Source organism: Camponotus floridanus, unplaced genomic scaffold, assembly GCF_003227725.1.
Source record: "Camponotus floridanus strain SB8 unplaced genomic scaffold, Cflo_v7.5 scaffold13, whole genome shotgun sequence".
Taxonomy (NCBI): Eukaryota; Metazoa; Arthropoda; class Insecta; order Hymenoptera; family Formicidae; genus Camponotus; species Camponotus floridanus.
In genome coordinates, this window is record NW_020229248.1 from 340283 (window position 1) to 361523 (window position 21241).

General features: G+C 32.6%; 1 protein-coding gene across 5 annotated transcripts in view; it reads right to left on the reverse strand.

The window, feature by feature from the left end:
- Positions 1-21241, reverse strand: part of LOC105254370 (glutamate receptor ionotropic, kainate 2) — a 145226-nt gene that overhangs the window by 116218 nt on the left and 7767 nt on the right. For all 5 annotated transcript variants that reach the window (XR_003122399.1, XM_025406050.1, XM_025406049.1 and 2 more), the window contains exon 2: positions 18255-18461. Coding sequence is in view for 4 of the 5 variants with exons in the window: in XM_025406050.1 (XP_025261835.1) it covers positions 18255-18348 (94 nt within the window). In the remaining variant the exon portion in view is untranslated. The remainder of the gene's footprint in view (positions 1-18254; positions 18462-21241) is intronic.

Below are 21241 nucleotides of genomic sequence, written 5' to 3' on the forward strand. Positions count from 1 at the left end.
AGTTAGTAGTAAAAATATTTTGTCAAATTAAATAAAACATAGAAAATTAATATAGAAAAACAATTATAAAAAATATTAAATGTGTATAATTATAATTATGACTCATTAAGTTAATTGACAGGCAAACTAGAAATATCGGAAAGTGGACTGAGAAATAGCTTGTCAAGAATCAGAATCGCTTTTGCACGAATTACGTAACCCTAATTTGGTACGATCGAAACCATAGCGGCGTGAGTTACTGCCAAATGGTTTCTAGGGCGGATTTCCTCTGCTGCCGCGTAAAGTCGATATGCTCAGTTTGCGACCGAGATCGTAGTCTGGCCAAGAACCGTTTTGGTTCGAAACCATTAACAGCACATTCTAACGTAAATGATTTCTGCAAAACATCGTTTTTATTTCGAACAAGATAGAAGAAGATACAAAATGTTAAACTGTAAAGAGATCGACTTTTATAAAGACTCAGGGTGAAGAACAAAATTTAATACTTGAATCGAATTTCACTCATTGTATGACTTATGTATTCTATGTGGGCGACAAGAGTTTTCAAATTTGCTATTCGCATAAAAAAAAAAAGGAAACAAAAGGCATCATCGCCTGTTCATTAATTATTTATGCCGGCGTGAAAGCCGATTAAAACTCCATTGATGATGATGGATAGGGATTTACCGCGCGGAATGCGCTCGAAACACGCCTTCCCTAATTCTCTAGTAACGAGTTATTAAACTAATGTCTCTCATTAACGGAAATCCTCCTTCGATTGCGGAAGAACGTGGCGGAGCCCTTACATACTGATGCGCAAACGGGAGGGGGAGGAAGAAGAGAGGTCACATATAGTTTCCGGCGTGCTACGTGCCACTCGAAATTGGCCTCGTTAGTATGCCATGTAGTTTCGAGTCAAAGTGCGTTTGCGGCAGCAGCCACTCCGTCACGCGCGTGAAAGAGAATCGGCTGCGAGCGAATTTAACAATGTGCCATTAAACACACGATCTGTTTTTGTTCCACGCAAATTTGTTGTTTGTAGACCGAGTTTAAAATTCTTTTCAACATTTTTATAATAGATTCGAACATTTTTGTAAGAAAGAGAGATCGTTAAAGTTAAAATAGATTTAAATTTTTGAAAGACAGCATAACATTTCCACGTACTTCATTTTAATTACGTCCATTTCTAATTAGTTAATGGCGCCCTTAATACTATCGAGCTTACATACAGTGTATAATCATGTTGTAAAAAGAAAAAAAAAAAGAGAAAAAATATTAAAATTTTTTTTACGCCGGATAAAGAGAGAACTGCAGAGAGAGTATTCGTATGAATTATATATTATATTTCATCTATATAATAGCACTAAGTTTATTAAATAATTTTAATTTTAAATAAATAGCTTAATCATGTTTTAAAGTTTCGAGTTTTGTTTGATTTGTTCCTTTAAAAAAGAGGAAGTTGGAAATTTCTAATTTCAATGAAGTAGATATGAATTTATAAAATTTAAATATAGGAAATTTAATTATAAATTTCCTCTTTATCAATTTTTTTCTAAATGAATAAATTATATAATATAATAGATTATAATATAATAGATTTTTCATTACTTTTTATGTAAAAATAAAAACAAAGATTAATATCAAAATATTAATAGAATATTTAAAAATCAATCAGTGTTTATTAAGAAGTTACCAAAAATTAAAAATTCATATGTGTATACAAAGTGAGATTTTCGAAAATCTAAAACTAACAATGAAAAAAAAAAAAAAAAAAATATATATATATATATATATATATATATACAATATCTAAAAAATTATTTTTTCAAAAATTATAATCTTATTTTGACACAGTTTAACAAATATCAGATCGAATTGCGAGTAATGTAAGCGCCAATTATAAGTATAAGTTAATAGATAACAAATGATATACATAATTAAACAATAACTAAACATAGCTTACGGCGGTAGGAATGCAATAGATATCAATTCAGGGATGGAATTTAATATCTGGCTTCATTGTATGCGCAATACAAAAAAGAACTGTTGCAACCAATTGTAGTTACCCACGAATTATGCTGTTAGTGGTCGTATCTGACTATTCATTCGTAGTGGAGCTTCCGCATAGGCTTGTGGTAATCCGCAGAACCACACTTTGAGAGGCCCTGTTCCACTAATGCAATTTCTGGCGTGATCGATTCCGACTACACGCAAAGACCTCGTGGAACATACCGGACTTATCGAACATTTACGTAAATTAGAATAGATCCCGATTATAATCCTGACGCAAAATCTCAATGTTAACGTTACCAAGGATTATATTCCAATCCGAGCTGTAAATATTGATAAGAATTTATGGAAAATAGCGATCATGTTACTTTCATAACTTAATATGAAAATGTTAACAAAAATAAGCACACATTTCTAAATACATTTTACTTAATTAAAGAAAAATATAATTTTTCTGTCAAAGATGTGTGTTATCTTAGTTCTAAAATACAGTTAATAAAACCCTTATTTCGTAACACTAAATATATGCTAATCATTTTAATAAAATAAAAAATAAAAAATAAATGTGTATCATTCGAAAATCTAAACAATTCGTATTTCAAACGAAATCATTTTGACAATAATATGATTACAATTGGCATATTGAATTTTGATCGTTGAACCAATATATGAAAATTATACCCGTATGAAATCCAACTTGAGAACTTGGTTAGCGATCGAACTATTAGATAATAAAGGGAGCTTAAACGATTGTTATCTACACGGAAATGGAGAGCATTCAGGATAGAATTCAGGACTTCATTTCGCATAAATTATATCGCGTAATTTTTTATAGTGATAAGAAACCTCAGTGACGCAATAAAATATGCTCCGTGATAATCGTAAGATGTTTCTAGAATAACATTGAACCATTTGCATGACGATTCCTATAGCATTTCAATAACCGCGACAGTACATCTTCCGAATTCTATCGGCGGTCTCTCGTCTGCTTGTCGAACAAGCTCGAGATCTTCCGACGAGGTTTGCTCCGAAACCTGAGCCCACGTTGAGATTGAGGGAATCCTCATGCTTCCATGAATACGGAATCAGGATTTTGTAAGTTCCAATCTGTTGTATCTATCATGAGCGAAAACTCGTTCCTAAAAGAAACTGTCTGTAGTCGAGCTAAATAAATCGAATCTGCAGATTGCAATGGTGAGATTCGAACGACACTGTCTACGTTGATAAGCTGAAGGCAAGAAATTCTTCTGCAAAAAATATAAAAGGAAAAGTGGAAATATATGGGGATGGTATATTGTGGGGATGGTATATTATGGAGCATGATTTTAATTTCTTTCTGAAAAGAATACAGAAACTCTGGATGAGATGAAAAGAATACAGAAACTCTGGTAATAAGATATTGATAGTAATTTCGTATTTTAAAAACACTTGCAATTTCCACATGATAATTACAAACTGAAATAGAATGGGAAGATAAACTTTAGAGATTTAGTGGAAAAATAATTTAAATGAAAAAGAAACAGGAAAAAGTGCCAACGAGATAATTTAGTTTTGAATTGCAACGAAAATCGGCCGCCAATTTAAAGAGACAGAAAACGAAGTATTTGAATTAATGGCCGGCAATCGACGCTTTCACCACGCAGGTCTTACCGATGACCATCGGTTGTCGTAATTCATTTATGGAGGAAACCATCATCTTCCTTTTGTATAACGTAACGAGGAGGTATAATTGATTTCTTCGATGTTAATTTCTCGTGGAAAATAATTATATATACTAAATACTAATAATAAGGGGAAATTTTCTCTTTATAAAATTTTAGATTAGAACGTCACAAATTTTCGAAGTTATATTTAATTTTAACTTATAAACTTAATAATTTGGTTTATTGTATATTGGGATAAAATAATATACAAACACGTGATTATTAAAAATGTACTTATCTCGTCATTTAAAAATACTTATCTCAATAAAAAATTTAATTTAAAAACCTGGCCCACTATTTTTGTATTATTATGAATTGACTTTAGTCATACAACTCGAATATAATTATGAAAAAAAATTTAAAAACGCATCTACGATGTTTGGTAATCTCAAGTCAATACTTATTCACGTGGATTAGCATTTCCAATATTGCTTTCCAGACGAGATGGAAAAGGATATTAATCGATCATCGCGAAAAGAAGAATGTTAAACTACAGAGTATTTTGGCGCGAAAGAAAAGAAAAAAAGAGAGAGAGAGAAAATCAAACTTTCATGAAAGTTAATAAATATCGCCTGGCACACTTACGTCTTATTCTTATTTCAAGTTATAAGTCTCGCGACATTTTGATCGATCACCAATAATATTGTACTATCATCATGGATATATTCTGTTAACTTTTCTTTAATATTTTTTAATTAACGATACATTTCGTAATCGGAAAGAGATTAGTATATGTCATTAATATAAAATATTCCTAAGCCTTATAAATAATAATTATTCACAATTATTCAATTCAAAAACGTAATAAAACGTGTGACATTTATTTTGAATTTACATTAAAATTTATAGATTATGTCTATTATATCTTCCTTCTTCGACACAGTTCACGGAACAAACACTCGATGAATAATTCTGCAGTTCTAGATCGCGACTCAATTGTCGGAAACTACCGTCGATAGCATTGCGCTGACAAACTAATGTCGGCAGACGCACCTTCGAACCAACGTTACAAACAGTGTTGAATAATGCAATATATGCCCCTGATACTGGATTAATGTGATTGGTCTCGCACGCAGATGCAAAACTTTGTTGATCGTACGCGATGTGTACGAAGTAATCTTGGAAAATAATATCTCTCGGATCGATATAAAGCATCGGGAGAAAGCAAATGGAAACGTCATCGAAATTGATTTATTAGCAAATGCACTTTTATTCAAGAGAAATAATATTAGAAAAAATTTTATTCTCTATACGGATCCACTCGATCTCACTCGCGCATGTAAAACTACAACAATACACGACACGCTTAAAGCATATAATTTATCACGGATGTTTTAGAAATGTTCCTATTTGGATTCGCACTTGATTTTATAACACGCGAGGTTTCATGCTCTGTTGGATAACCGGGGAACGGAAAATTCTGAGACACTTTATATGACTAACCCTCATGATGATAACGCTGATGGATAGAAGGTAAGTAGGTAAGAGGTGGAACGGTACCGTGAAGGATCATCTTCGCGATGTCGTGGAAAATTGTTCACAGCGACATGCATACTCGCTACATATTCGCAATTTTAGGCAAATTGCGCGAAGATATACACGTCGTATTAGCGGCGGTGAAAACCACTTTGAACGATATGCCAAATCTGTCATTACGTGATATACGTTTTTCTCTAACGAGGGTATAAGTCATCGCGCTGAAGATGCAAGGAAAGTATCCGGAAATGATAAATGAAGCTTCATTTATTATGCTTGCGCTACAGCGATGTTTCTGTGAACGACAGGTAAAAAGATTTTAATAACAATAATTTTAAAGTAATTAAAATAATTCTAAAATAAATTCCGCCAATGAAAACTTTATCAAAATTGATATTAAATTATATTGTAATTGTTGACAACATCGGGGTGATATCTGATCACGATAAAATACATATTCTTCCAATTCTATTATTTTCAATTGATATATGTGCTAATGTATATAAAATTAGTATAATGATAAACATTTTTGTCAACATTATTATCTCGATCCGGATTGTGGTAGTTATCTCAAATAAGCGGAAACAATGCTAATGCGTTCATCTCAATAAAAACGATTTGTATAATATTATCAATTATTTGCGCGGATTTATCTCCATGACGTACAAGAACCCAATATTGTCATTAGCTGCCGCTCATCCGAGATACGGGCATTTTCCAGTTACAATTTTACAAGAAATCAAACAAAACGCATTTCTCTCGATATTTGTTACGTATATACATTTACAATAAATATTGGATTTTAATTCTATTCTATGCGCGCAAGGAGAAAGATGATATATTCAATTTACTTAAAAAATATATTAAATTCTTATATTATTATATAATACTGAGAAAGTAAAGTAAGTGGAACTGAAAGTAAAGGATAATAAGGAAAGAGAAAGAATAATAAAAAGATAATAACAAAGATAGAATACAAGCAAAATACTCTTTCATCTATAATGATAACTCAACTGAAGAGACATTCGAAAGTCAACCTTCGAATTTCGCGATTGGAGCAGTTCCAACAGCGATATATAACATCCAAGGACATATATAACATATACGTCTATATATTTTGGAAAATATTTTCCATTTCTTACTATTCTTTTAAGCGTGCCGGATTTCTGATTCTACGTGACGATTGTGATACGACACGGGTCGCTAAAATGTCGTCACGTTTATGTCGCATCCTCTTGAACTGTATATCATGTATCTTTCGGAGGGACATAAAACTCATATCATTTTTATTCTGATGTTCCATATTATTCGAACGCATCTCGCTTTAGAAAACAGCGGATTGCGAGATGTGGCAGTTTTGACCCTGTCTTTGCGAAACTGTCAAAAGCATTCTGAAAAGTGAGAGGAGTTGGAAAAGTGGAATATCGCTAGACATGAATTTCACGTATTTTCTTTCTTTATATTTTGTGCTATTTGTCTTATTTTAGCAACGAAATTACAAAAAATCCATTTAAGATATTGCTATTTATTTGATATTTTAAGATTGTGAGAGACAGCGCGAGAGAAACGATCAGAGAAAGAGCGCATATAATGGAGATGCACGATTACTTCCTGATTGAAAGACAAGATATTGTTTCCCAAACGGTGACTCGCGTTTTTCCTGTTCCGAGCCATTCGTACAAAGCACAGAATGCAAATGGAGAGAAAGAAAATTAAAAGAAAGCATCAAGAAAATTGTCTGTTTTCAAGGACTTACTTCACGATTTCAATCTGTAGTAAATATCCATTTCTGTAGAATCTAGTTATTTCTCTTAAATTATTTCTTCATTATATGCTCCAGAATTCGTGATAGAATTCTTTGTTTATAATTTTGTGTTGGATAAAAAAGAATGTAGACATAAAAATCAAACTCACATATATATAAAATATACAAAGGCGCATGTATGAGAGTAAATACATTAGAATGTGCGAATAAAATTATAAATAAATTTCTTTTGAATTCTGACATAGGTTCTTTCTGACGAGTTACAGATCGTCGCTTCTCTAAAGTGGGCTTTAAATTTTGAATGCGTGTATTAATAATAAAATTGTATTTTGCATAAACACTAAATAATTAAAAGCAGACAAATATAGGTTTCTTGACGGATCAAATCTCTAGTGTGGCTATTCATACTCGAATATCTAGCCCATGTGGAACGCTAGTTGGGAGATCTGACGGGTTCAGAGGTAGTTGGCTGAAGCCCCCGAGTGTAATCGCATTATGACCCTCGTGTATAGCTCTCATTACACCCCCGACAGCACTCCGTCATTGTCCCCACCAGGTCGCTACGGCAGAATGGGTGAAACCAGGCTTTATTGTTCCGATCCCCTTCTCCCCTTTTCTCTAGGTGCAGCTGGTACTGTATGGCGCTTCAAACATTTTAATAAAATCTATTACGTGGCATCTAGCTATTGTTTCTCACGCAATTACACTGCAATTACATGACGTCGTACACAGATGCGTAATGTTATTCACTGCATAATGTATTATACATTATGTATATATACATGTGTTTAATGATAAATAATCTTCGTGAAGCAATTTGAAAATTATTTTAATCTTGATTTGATAATATTTATATTGGCCATTTTTTAAATCCTTATTTGTCTCCCTCTCTCTCTTTTTCTCTCTCTCTATCATGTTGCATTTTATTGTTGTTATAGATACTGCAATAGATACGATTCAATTATATTGAGCTTTCAAAAGAATTTTACTCTACATAAATTTCGATCGATATCGAATTTTCAAAAACAAGTTTCAAATGTTTTCATGCGAAAAAATCAAGTGTCCATTAGTACGCAAATGCAGTTTTATTTGATCCATAAGAACAGTGTTTGTGGACATTCTAAGAATAGTTCCGGTCGATTAGGATAAGCCGACAGGTAGTATTTTAGACAGGATTTCAAATCGTTTGGCTCCTATTGCGATGGAATTCCGATTTCGTTGCATCATGAATTCTTATAAAAGAATTACATGTAAGCACTGTGATTAAAATAGCAACTTTTAAGAAAATATTTCATTCTTCATATTAATCAGAGAGAAAGGGAGAAAGGAGAAAAACTATTGTATAAAAATATAATAGGATTATAAGATATAAAAAAAGAATTAAATATATTAAATATTTTAGATAAAAATCTAAAATATGTAATATATAATAATTCTTTTTTTTATTTAAAGAGTCTATTGTTAAATAATCTAACAATAATCTATAATTTATAATCTATAATCTATAATCTAACAATATGATTACTTTGTATCTATTGAAAAAATATTGTAACCATTAAAATAAATGTCTTTATGTAAAAATCGTGAAAAGAATATTGATGCAAGGTAAGATTTAGGAAATTTAGACATCATTTTATGGGAAACTACGAGTCACGATACTAATGGCCCTAATCCATCAATCGGGTCATTATCAGACCCGATAATGGGTCAGACTGTTATGATTGACGGGAGGTCAGTGATATTTGAGAAGCATCTAAACTATATCCATTCATGTCAAGATAATCGAGGGTTAAAATCACATGGAGAGAACGGATTCGATCTTCACTATATCTATTCGATAAATCAACGAAGATAGAACGAAATAAAACATATCAATCAATATGCAAATTTATGTATCTAATCAAAGTGAAATAACCTTCAATATCATCATTTGAGACAGACGTTTTCAAGATTCAAATATTTTATCATCGTCTTTCCATTGTCGACAAAACTTGTTTTCTTGTTATGAAAAGCTATTACCTGAGTTTGCTAAACTATTATTCCGAGAAAAATTCGTTTATTTATCGTATCGTGATTAAACTCGGAAAAATCTACGAGAAAAGAATGTATAGGATTCGTATGTATAGGAACGTATAATGTCCATTGATGCTCGCCGGCATATTTATTTTATATAATCTAATCTTTCAAGAAATACTCTTTTAAAAGAATAAAAATTAATAGAGCGTTAATTAATATTTGTCTCATTTTTTTCCTTATATAATTGCAAAAATAAGATATAATGTGTATATAAGATATGATATGCGAAAAATCGAAACAAGATATGATATCGAAAAATTCTATTATAAAATCTAATAATATTATTCTTTTTAATATTATTCTTATTTTCAATTTAAAAAAAAATTAAGCGAAATTATAAAGAAATATTAAAATATCGACAAAATTTTTCAAAGTCCTGGATAATGTATAAAATATTTTCCGCATATCACTAGTTTTCGCATATCAGTTTTGTTACTATCTCTGTATTTCTCAAAAATGTTTCAGATATGCAGAATTCACTCGATTTATTCCTGACCCGATTATGTGAAAAACGGCTTTCCGCAAGTTTCCCCCTTGCTATTCCCCGGCGCATCGACAAACATTTCGCGGCTTGGCTTGAAATTACCATGGGAAGACTGAGAATGCATGCAATTTCCGAATTCTTCGGGGACACATTCACGAATGATCCTACAAACCACTTGTGAAGCATGTGTGAAACATTCTCTATGCTTTCTCATACAATTTTGGTTATGAATATTCATTACTTTCTTCAATTAACTGGAATCAATTATATGTCTTTTTTGTCTTTTGTTTTTTTCATTTGCATACATTATATATTATTATGTAAAGTTAAAAAATAGATAAAAAAATATTTTTCCTAATATTTTAGGATTATTTTCTGCAATTTATAAGTAATAGAAAACAATTAAAAATGTTTTTTGCTTGTTTTTTACAAGCATAGATATATATAAAATGAACAAATGAGATCGCAACAATAGCATACGTCGTTGTTTATATATGTTACATAAAAATGTTTTTTGCTTGTTTTTTACAAGCATAGATATATATAAAATGAACAAATGAGATCGCAACAATAGCATACGTCGTTGTTTATATATGTTACATAAAATCACAGGTAAAATCTAAATAAATGCGACTCATATCATCAGCAGTATTACTTCACATTGTTTATAGTCAATTGTCTTTATTTAAGAAGAAAATAGAGCATTTTATATAAAGTATGCGATTATAAAAGATTTCCAATAATTGCAAATGTTATTAATATAGTAAAGTAAATATCGCGTACAAGAAAATAAATTTAATAAATTTCCTGTTTTGTCGATAAAAAAAATATTAGATATCATAAATAATTAAATATGTTTTTTATTGAACAGCACGTAAATTTCAACAGTATTCTTTTAAATTTTTCATCAGTTATTAAAAGAGAAACTTTTCACTAGAGACTATCTGGAAAGCATGCAATCACCTTGCGATTGAATTCAAGCGTCTAGGACGAAGTTTATTCCGAAAAAAATATGAACGAAAACTTACTTGATTACGGCACGTTCGGTCGAGAACTCATGACATTACTGATTTTTCCGGATATTAATATTTCCGTCGACTCGCGAATAGATCGGAACAAGCCGCTATTATTATAGTCGCAGAAAGTATCGATGTAATTACCGATATTTACAGAAATATACACGCGATAAATACAATTATGAATCATTGTTTTGAAAAAAAATCTTAAAAAGCTGTGAATCATTTTATGAAAAAGAAATGCTTTCGATGATCCTAAATGTGAACATAGCCAACGCAAACTTGAATAAATTCACTGAAAAAAATCGGCATTGATTAATACCGATTATTTTCTTTACATGAAAACGCAATTCTGCGCATTTCATCTGTCCTTAATGTTGACTTAAGATCTCCATTTGAAAGAACATGTTCAAAGTTCAAGTTTAGTTGATCTCAATATACATATATGGGATACACGGCGAGCATTGGGGATGACCGACAGGGTGAGAAGAAAACGGATGAGTCAGGAAGATAGCAAATACTTATGAGTTATGAGAACGTCTCGGAAGTTTGCAGCCGGTCGTCGCGATTCGGATAGGGCGTTTCAATCTTGGAGTTTAAGAAGCCGTGGAACAAGAAGACTGGGCAAAGTAGAGAGGAGAATTGAGAGGTGATCGAGGCTATACGTGGGGAAACTCCCAGGGAAAATACACGATCGTGAAGAACCGAGGAATAAACCGGTTCGGCGAACTATCGCGAAATTATTAAGAGCATTCCTCTGTTTACGACACTTTTCCGCCGTCCGATAGTCATTTGGATGTTGGATGCTATTCTGGGATGGACGACTCGTTGCGACTCTCTCACGATTCGCTAAGTGACTTCCATGATTTCTTAAATCTCTTACTGTGCGCTTCGGCAAAACGATATCCTCGCAAATTCCTCACTTTAATAAGTTTGCTAAATTCAAATTTAATGTAATTTAATTGCATTTCTATATTTCTAATTGAAGACCTATATCACTCGGTTTTATAGTAAAATCACAGATTTATAATTTCCAATTTTTAACGTTTTAAACAAAGTTAGAAAAAAACGTTCTTGATGCGCAAGTTCAGTTTTCTCATTAAATGTGAATGATAAATTAAAACAAGATAGTTTTTTTATATTCAGAAAATTTTTCACGATAAATTGAATAATATATGTAAGCAAAAGAGAAAGAGCGAAGTTAAAAATGGGAAAGTTGATAATAATTTTAATAATGTTTTTAATGTTTTATTCTACTATATTTTATTATATTATATTTTATTTTGATCATGTTGTGACATATAAACACACAATAATTTTTCCTGTAATTCTCAATATTACTAAAAAATAAAATTTCTGTCCAGAATATTCAAATGTTCAATTAAAATTCAATTTAAATAAAAACGTTTCTATCTCTAGAAAAAGAATTCTTGCAGAGAGAGAAAACTTCTTTAAATAGAATAATTTCCATACACTTTGGTACATTATTCAAATCATTTGTAATTGTAGTTCCACCATATAGCAGAATAAGTGTGATTAACTTTTCGTGCTAGTTACTCTAATAAAGCAAACTGCTAACTGAATTTAACGGATAAAGATTTTCTCGTATACTTAAATTTTCAAGCGACTGGTGTTAATTGGACGGCTAACTTCTCTAACCCTGATAAAATATGCAACTAAACTGAATTACGTACATAATACGTTATCAGTTGAGGTGAAAGTATCGCGTTGATGATACTCTACAGAAAAGAAGAGAGAGAAAGTGCAGATATCTGCAAAATCTAAGAAGGAGAACTCTCGAAATACTGATACTCGCACGGCGCCACGAAGTCGTATCTACCCCTTCGTTCGCTCCCTTGCCTTTCTCTTCTTTTTGTCGATTTGTTCTCCCTTCTTCCTTTTCTCTCTTTCTTTCTTCCTCCTTCCTTCTCGATATAAACATACCCTCCGCTCTCTCAAGTCTCTTATTGCGTTACCACAGTAGTCTGATCTCCTACAGCGTGTAGAGAATCAGTCGGGGTAGCCGACCTCACTTTTCACAGACCAAGGGTGGCGAACGCTCGTGTGTAGCGATGCAATCAGAAATGGGAAAACAAATGTTCGAAAATAGATAGACAAGACGTTTAAGCTGCATCGAGAATAAAGCGCTCGTAAATTGCGCACAGCATGGTTCACTCGTGTACAATAGCATTTTAATGCCTCAATAATATATATCCTGCGTTTCTCAGTGCGACAAGTCTTTTCATATTGTAAGAAAATATGTTTGAAGAAATTATATGTAAAGAACTAAAAGTTTTTTAATATTCAATTCCAAAAAAATTATATATTACATTATTCATCCGATTTATATATTTTCTTATGATTCACGACGCATCGATGCTCTCAAAGACGTAAAGATTCAACGCTAATTCCAATATTTCCATCGCTCTGCTCTAAGCGTTAAGTAGGGAATCGATGTCTCAGAAAGGTTTAAAGCTTTAATCTCGCAATTACCTAAAGGGAGCGAATAGCGTGTTCATTCAAGTCGCAAATGAAGTTGGCCAATGCAATTTATGTAGTATTAACGACAGAGTTTTCCCAGGTTTTCTCATTATATCGCTAATGATAAAACGAGATATAGACGGGAGACGGAATCTTTATGCAAAATAAAATGATCGAGCAAGTGACGAAATTATTAAATCGGCAAGATGTTCGCAAGTACGAAGAACAAAGGATGTCGAGAGTTTCAAGATTTACGATGAGAAGAAGCAAGAAGAGAGAAATAAAGAACTGTCAGGGGTTCCCTTTGTTGTGAAAGTTACTCGCCTCCATTTATTCACTCTTTTCTTTCGTCACTTGTCGTTGACAGGGGAAGGAAGTAGGAAGCTCGCGGGAAAAGCCGGATTTTCCGAGACATCCTCTTCACGTGACAAACGTGATATCCCAAAATGTCCTTGGTACGATATTGTTGCGGAAATGCTTCAAAGATCTCACGAGTACGCAATATGTAATGGATGAACTCGGCGCATTGTACGTATCATATCGTACAAAATGCAGGAGATACGCTATGAAAGATGAATATGCCATGTTTGCACTTTCGCTTTTACGGTTACGGAATACTTTTATCGCACTTTATATTTCATCATACTTTATTCCACGATTCAAGCGGATAAAAATATACAATGGGGTATTTTAATGTATTGATTACATTAAGAAAAATATCTTTAAACCTTTTTCTTTTTTTATTTTTTGAATGTGTCATTTAAGGAGAACCGTATTAAGTCGATTATTAAGTGACATTGACGGAGTTGTCAATACATTACAAATTGCTTCGTAATGTAAAAGCACAAGCTTTTTCATGTTACAGTCCTCTCGTGGATAAGACTCGTATCGCAGATGAATGGTGAGTATGCACGAACGGCACCGAGTTTCTCTTTTCCCTCTTCGATTCGCTTCCTTTTATAAAAGACAGCTAAACTTACCCGGAAGATTTATTGAAAGGATGAATACGGACGATTAACCAGTGAATTCCCTGCATTTCCGTACAGCCCTTTTTCTTCGTATTTCGCGTCGCTGTGGCGAACCGATCGATTTTGACACTTGCGATTCGCAACACATTTTTTTCTTCTCGCAACTTTTTCGTGAATTGCAGCGAACAAGTAATTTTTTTGTGTCGCAAGTCGCGTACGTAACTTTCAACTTTAAAATGTTAATTTTTTTTCGTCATGGAGAATATATTGGACGCATAATTTTTCTCTCGAATCTGCAAAATTCGCTCATGACTGACATTACTTACTGTTCAGAATATTAACAAATTTTGTAACATTTTAAATAATATTTGCGTTGGTAGTTGCATGTTTTTGTGTACGCATCGCCGTTTTCCGGCGGTTATTTCTCTCGTAAAATTATAAAATAAATGTTTTACTGGCATTTATTTTATGTGCAAAAGGTGAAACGAGATAAATAGACAAAAATTAATTTTAAGTAGTTCGCTTTTACAAAATTTTGCAACCACTCTGTAATGCGCGGACAACAAATTAATGAAATAAAAAACTATATATATCTCCACTCTGTTCTATCTGAACTCTGTTTGAATTAAAGCAAATTTGTTTGTAAAATAGAAATATGGATAGAATAAATATTAAATATTGCTTACAAGATAAACAGATTATTTACATATAGAAGCATAAAAATAGAAGCAAATATGTTCCTATATAAACAATTTTCTTTGTCTTGTCAACAATATTTAATATACATTCACGTTATCGCAAATAATTTATAAGCTCTTTATTTTATAAGCTCTTTGTGTCGTTAATTAATCAGCGAAACCGATTTATTCGAGCATCATTTAGACGTCGGCGGTGTCCTTTGTCAACCAGATGCGCTGAAGAGTAAAGAACGTCCGCCCCGGAACGATTTATCGTGATAAGCTTTTCAACAAGATTTCCTACCCTTATTTATCCATCAAATTAACGGACGTTGATTAGGAAGAGGGGGTAGCACATTGTGATTTAGGAAACCCCATTGATAATTAATCACCGTCTGCACCATTTATTACGTAAGGAGGTTTTATAGGACGGTATTACTTCGCATTTACTTACTTTTTCATATAGAGTGTCTTACAATTAGTAGAGCTAGAAACTTAACATTTTTTTAGTATGAATCTTTTGTTAAATTTCACTTCAGTAAATACAAAAAAATTATTCATTGCAAGTATTTCATTTTTAATATTTTTAATTAAGTATCTTTGTAATTAGAGTTCTCTCAAAAAATTGTTTGTTAAAGCAAACTTTGCCTGAAAAATTAAATGCAGAATAAGATCTTGCTTATATTTGCCAACGAATTTCATGTTTTTTCGGCGTAAACAAATGTCGTGACTTGCGAGGAAGGTTAGCCAGCAGTGTTTCGTATTTAATTAGTTTTGTAATAAAAAATCTCATTTGTTGAGATAATATTGTCGTAGAAAGAGAATGAATCCAATCGCGAGGCAGAGAGCTCGTAGTGAGAGATAGTTTGAATTAGAATTCAAAGGGTTGATGTAAATTATCTCCTCTTTTCCTCTCCTCCCATTGTTACTGACGAATTATATCTGCGAATTCTCTTTATCGGTGTATCCGCTTTCGCGTTTTCGCTGTCTAAATGTCTTATGTGTTGCACGGCGCGCGTGTTCGCGGTCGTCTCGGGGGTATTCAAAACGAGAAATCCAATTTCAATGAAAAGACGGAACAAGAGGTTACGACGTGAGACAAATATCGCGTTTCAGGACGTTACACTATTGTGTCCACGATTATGTACACGTTGTCCACATAGTTCTTGGAGTCTGTCGACTTATATACTCGAAGAGAAATTATCCGATGTATCGCGAAAACGAGAGAACCATTACCGAAATTCTCCGCTTGTCTTCTCGCATACGGATATTAATACTCATTCAATCGGATTACAAGGATTCAAAGGATTTCGAACATTTTAGAAGAGTTTAAGTAATTTTCATAACGAAACTAAAACAGCCGTATGATTAACAAAACAAAATAAAATCAGTATAAAAGTGTGCTACAAATTTTTCATTTAGTTTTTGAAACATATTAATTATTTTTAAAGGGCAGTAATATTTTAAGGTAATATTATGCTAATAATCTTTTAATTGTGAGATAGTTTTTAATCATGCACGTGCTATTAAGCAAAATGAAGTAAAGTATTAGTAATTTACACTGGTCATCCATATTTAAGAGCAAATGTAGCTGCTCAGCTGCAAATGCTTGTGTATCGTACACATTAATTAACAACGATCGTACTAAATACACAGAATCCATTGCTGCAATCCCTATCCGTGGGGATCGTGCCAGAAATTTGGCAGTTATTTCACGATAAAATCTCGTATTTCTACATCGCGTATAAAGAGAAAATATTACACTGATCACATGTAACGTATAAAGCAATATTAAATTATTTTCTACGAAATTAATTGCTTCTTCATTTTTTTTAAATAAATGTAATATTTTAAGCAGAAATTAAATTATTCATTTTCACTTTAATGAAAATTGATTAAACGTTTCGCAATATCGTCCTATTAATATAAAGTATTATTTAAAATTATTATCATTAATGTAATAATTGATCATTAAACGTGTAATCAAAATGCATCGAGGCCATTTGTTCAGGTAAATTTTGAAATTGATATTTCCATAATCTATATATAAACATCTAATTTCCGGATAATTTGAAATTTTTACCGAAATAATATAAATTTATCAAATAATGTGTATAATAAATAATATACAAATATAATGATTACTGATTAGCGATACGATTAGCTCATCTATTTCATTCAAGACATCTAGATATTTATTGACTAGAAAATAAGCCAAAATTTATATCTTTTATTATTTAAAACAAATCATTTAATAAAATAGATAGTTAAATTCTGACATTGCTGTACAATTGTACGTCTAATATCTATACCTCTGAGGATAAAAAATGTGGGGCATGTGCGTAAATATATCGAATGTACAACTAATTTTTATGTCACAAAAATTTTTGTAAATTTAGCTATTTTATAAAATAAAGCTTTTCTATTTATATGGAACAAAATTTATATATATATAAAACGATATTTTATAACAAGGATACATTTAGAGCTTGCACAAATATTATCATATTAATTTTTTTTAGAAAAACTTAGCATTTTTATAAAGCATCTCCTTTTTAATATTTATGTAAGTCAATGTTTTATTAAAAGAGTAAATTTTTTGTAAAAAAGTAAACTTTTGAAAAACTTGAATTTACAATCTACGACATATATATACGACATTGCCGGAACACTGATAAAAATGTTTTTACTGGTTGAAAAGCGAGAAAGAAAAAGGAGCGCAAACAGAGCAGATGAAATCGCTGAGTTTCAGTATTTCAAGATCCAAACGTGCTCTGAATGCAATAATTATTGTCGGAGACATTGTAGCAACGAGTGTAGCCTAGAGGTAACTTCTAGAGAAGTTTGATTTGAGAAACGGCTCTTAGATGGTTTAGATGGCTTGATGTTTTTATGCGAAAGTAACTTAACTGTAAGAGGGAAAGGACAATCTCCGAAAAGTATAAGGGAAAGATATCAACCCGCGCGTGTCTAGTATGGCTCATACTTGATAAACTTTTCTATGCTCGATATCTGATTCAGATTTACGAGAAGCAGGAAATGATATTCTTAGCAGTTTCGGTTTTGGTAACGTCAAATCGATACAAGGTACAGCAATGCCGACAAATATTCGATAAAAGCAAACACATGCAGGTAAAATTTGTTTTTTTAGATAACTATTTGAGAAAATCGCAATATATCCAAGATATTGATTAGAATTGAAATTTAGCTGTTAACAGTGGAATTGTAATTTAATATATTTTCTACTCTGCTTTAATCGCATTCATGATATCAGGTGTATGAAAAAAGTAATATTTTAATACGTAAAAATTAGTATTTTAATATATTCTCCTTTCCAAAATAAATTATATTGTATGTTTGTACGAATATTTATTATTTATTTGAGATTGTATAATAATTTCAATTTTTAATTTATTTAAAAATACTTCAATAAATGTATGAAATAATAATATAAAAAAATAATATGAAATATAATAATATAATAATATAATATAAAATTACATTTTTTTACAATATTATTAAAACGTTTTTATCATTTTATTGTATCGAATGATTAGGAATATGCAAAGCAATCTTGAACGAAAGTAGTTCATATAATACAATGGAGGTATAAACTCACCGATTTTGACGACCGAGGGTAGAGCGTGGAGCACTAAAGGCAGCTGGAGCAGCTGAAGAACGAAGACAGTGGCTACCAGGCAGCCCAGATTCATAGCTCATCTCGGAAGCCCACCCCCGCGGCCTTTTTCGATGGCCCTTCACACAAACACTACCGCACGCGAACTATGTTTGTGACGGATAAAACCCAACACTTTTACGCATTTATCTAAAAGACAGAAAAATATAAATATATCAATATTAAATCAATCAATGAAAAAATTCTGGTTTTGGCCCATATAATAATTAATTAAAGATTAATTGCAATTAAAACTAATTCTAATAAATATCAGAATTCAAACGCTTATCATTTTATCATCGAATAACTTTGAAGAATGGTGAAATTTGAATGGTATGCAAATATAAGGCTACGAATATACCAGTCGCTTTTGTCTATTGCTACTCGAAATTAATTCCGACATAATAATTAAAACTTTTCATTAAAAACGTATCAGCTAGAGAGGCAGAACGTCACATTTGACTTCTACCGCTGAACACAAGATTCACAAGTGCCGCTTTGATATTTTATCTGACGAGATTCTACACTTTTCAATTGAAGAACAAAGCTTTTCGCAAGCAGCTAAAAATCTTGTGTAAACGCCTGAAATCCGAGTGGCTACTACCATCCGTTTTTACTGCTTCGATATGCTTGTGAAAAATTTGCATGTTGTATGCGAATCTTTGATGTATGATTTTTCTTCGCGAAAAATTTTATATTCAATTTAAAGAAAAATTTGTTATTTTAAAAATGAGTTTTAAAACATCAAATTTTTTTCTACAAAGTTCTCAATGCAATTTTATCTATGCTTAGTAATGCAAATAATAAATGTAAGTATTTAATATGTTTAGATATTTATTAACTATAAATTTGATACTGCACAACACATGAATGAAATACTTTAAAATTCCGTAATGAAGGAAAACTGAGAAAAGAAATACATTTTGAATATTTTGCGAATCTAATTTTTACTGAGAGCTTTCTATGTTTAATTAGATATATCACATGATAAGACGTATTATTGTAATAAAAGGGCAAAGTCAATCTAAGATACATTATATTATCAAATTGTAATTTAAATTGTATTTTACATTGTAATGTAAATTATAATTTAAATTGTATTTTAAATTTTAATTTAAATACAATGTAAATTACAATTTAAATTGATAAAAAATTTAAAGTGATAAAAATTTATCAAAGCGTTCACTTTCATGATGCAACAGCAGTCATTTAATTACTTATATAATTTAGAGTTCGTTTAGAACAGGGCTACAATTTATCAATTCTTGTAAATCCTCCCTCTCACACATACACACACACACACACACACACACACACACACACACTCTCTCTCTCTCTCTCTCTCTCTCTCTCTCATAATACATTTTTCATGTTTCGTGAACAAACGCACATTATTCAGCAAACTTTGCATTTTGTTCCTATTTGCACCGCGCTTCTTGCTCGTCGTCGCTGTCTCATAAATCGATAAAATTACGAAATAACCGCTATGTTTTGTCGCTGATGGCACGCAAGAATGTTGGCAGGAACTTGCCGGCATTATTTGATTTTAATTCAATGTCACGATTTCTTCGCGAAACGGGGAACAGTTCGCGAAACTTGCCACATGCGGCTTCCTCCGGTAGTGGTAGTTTCAAAAGAAACAATAGCACACCGACGTTCAATTCGCGATTCGCGATGTCGCGCATTCGCTACCGTCTAGCGAATCGCACAGACTAGCTGGCGACTTTATCCATGTGGATTCCTCGCGTATGTATGTGTATATTCCCATGCCGCGATTCCTTCACTCGACTTTATTACGAGAGAAGGGGGATGTGCGTTTCTTACTTCCACTTTTCCGGCGCGAAGTTTCGACCTGAGTAATTGCGACTCTTTTATTCGAGGCGCGGCCCGCTTTACAATGTCGTGAAAGAAAGAACGGCGAGTGATAATCCCCTGAAAAATATAGCTATACATTGCGATAGATAATCCTTTCAGCAAGCAGTCGGTGAATACAAAGTTTATACAATTTTCTAAATATAAGAAATTTAAAATACTACATTAAAAAAATTAAAATATACAAGTTTTAATTTTTATTTTTTATTCTTTTTCTCAAATTTTCCCCTTGCTTTTTATATTTGCATTTCATCATGTTTTCTTTAAAAAAATATAACATATTCAAAGTTTCTATGGAGTTGCAAAAGAATTTCCTTCGCGTCAAGATGGACACAGACGCGCGTGAGAATGTAAGGAATCCAACGTGAGGGATTATCGTAATTAAAGCGCCGAGAAAATTAATTCACCTTCCCGCCCGTACTGGTAAATCGCAACATACTGGTAATTTGTAATCTCACAATTAGTACGTCAGAGGTGAAAGGCCGCGAACATCTGGAGGGAAGATATATCCGGTCCTCCTTCGTCGGTCTTCCCGAGGGGCATCTTTGAGGAGAAAATGAGCGGGCTGTTATACCAAATTCTTCCGATTCATTGTACGTCGCGCCCAGGTTGCCTTAATCGCGCCGCTTTATTCAACGATAATTCGCCGACACCATAGAAACCGCCTTAATGATACAGAGAGAAAGAGAGAGAGAGAGAGAAAGAGGAGGAAGAAGCGGCGAATGTGTTCGCCCGCATGCGCACAAGAAGATGAAGCTGAAGGTGCCGAAAGGAGCGAAGGGTTGGCGGGATCGGGAATAACAACATAGTCGGTAAAAAACAAGAGAGGGAGCAGAGTGCTTTAAATATATTTTTTCCTTTTTCTCTCCCCTTTCCTCCCACCCCCTTTCCACCGACCCGCATCTGGCCGCCCGCCACCTTTTGTGATCTACGATCGTCCTAAAACATCTTCGCAATATCACGTCGTGCCGACTCTCCGGCAGGAAAATAGGGGGAAAGCGGTTCGCGCGCGCTAGTGAATCTTCCGGAATTCTCGTTAACACGGTCATTTCCCCTCG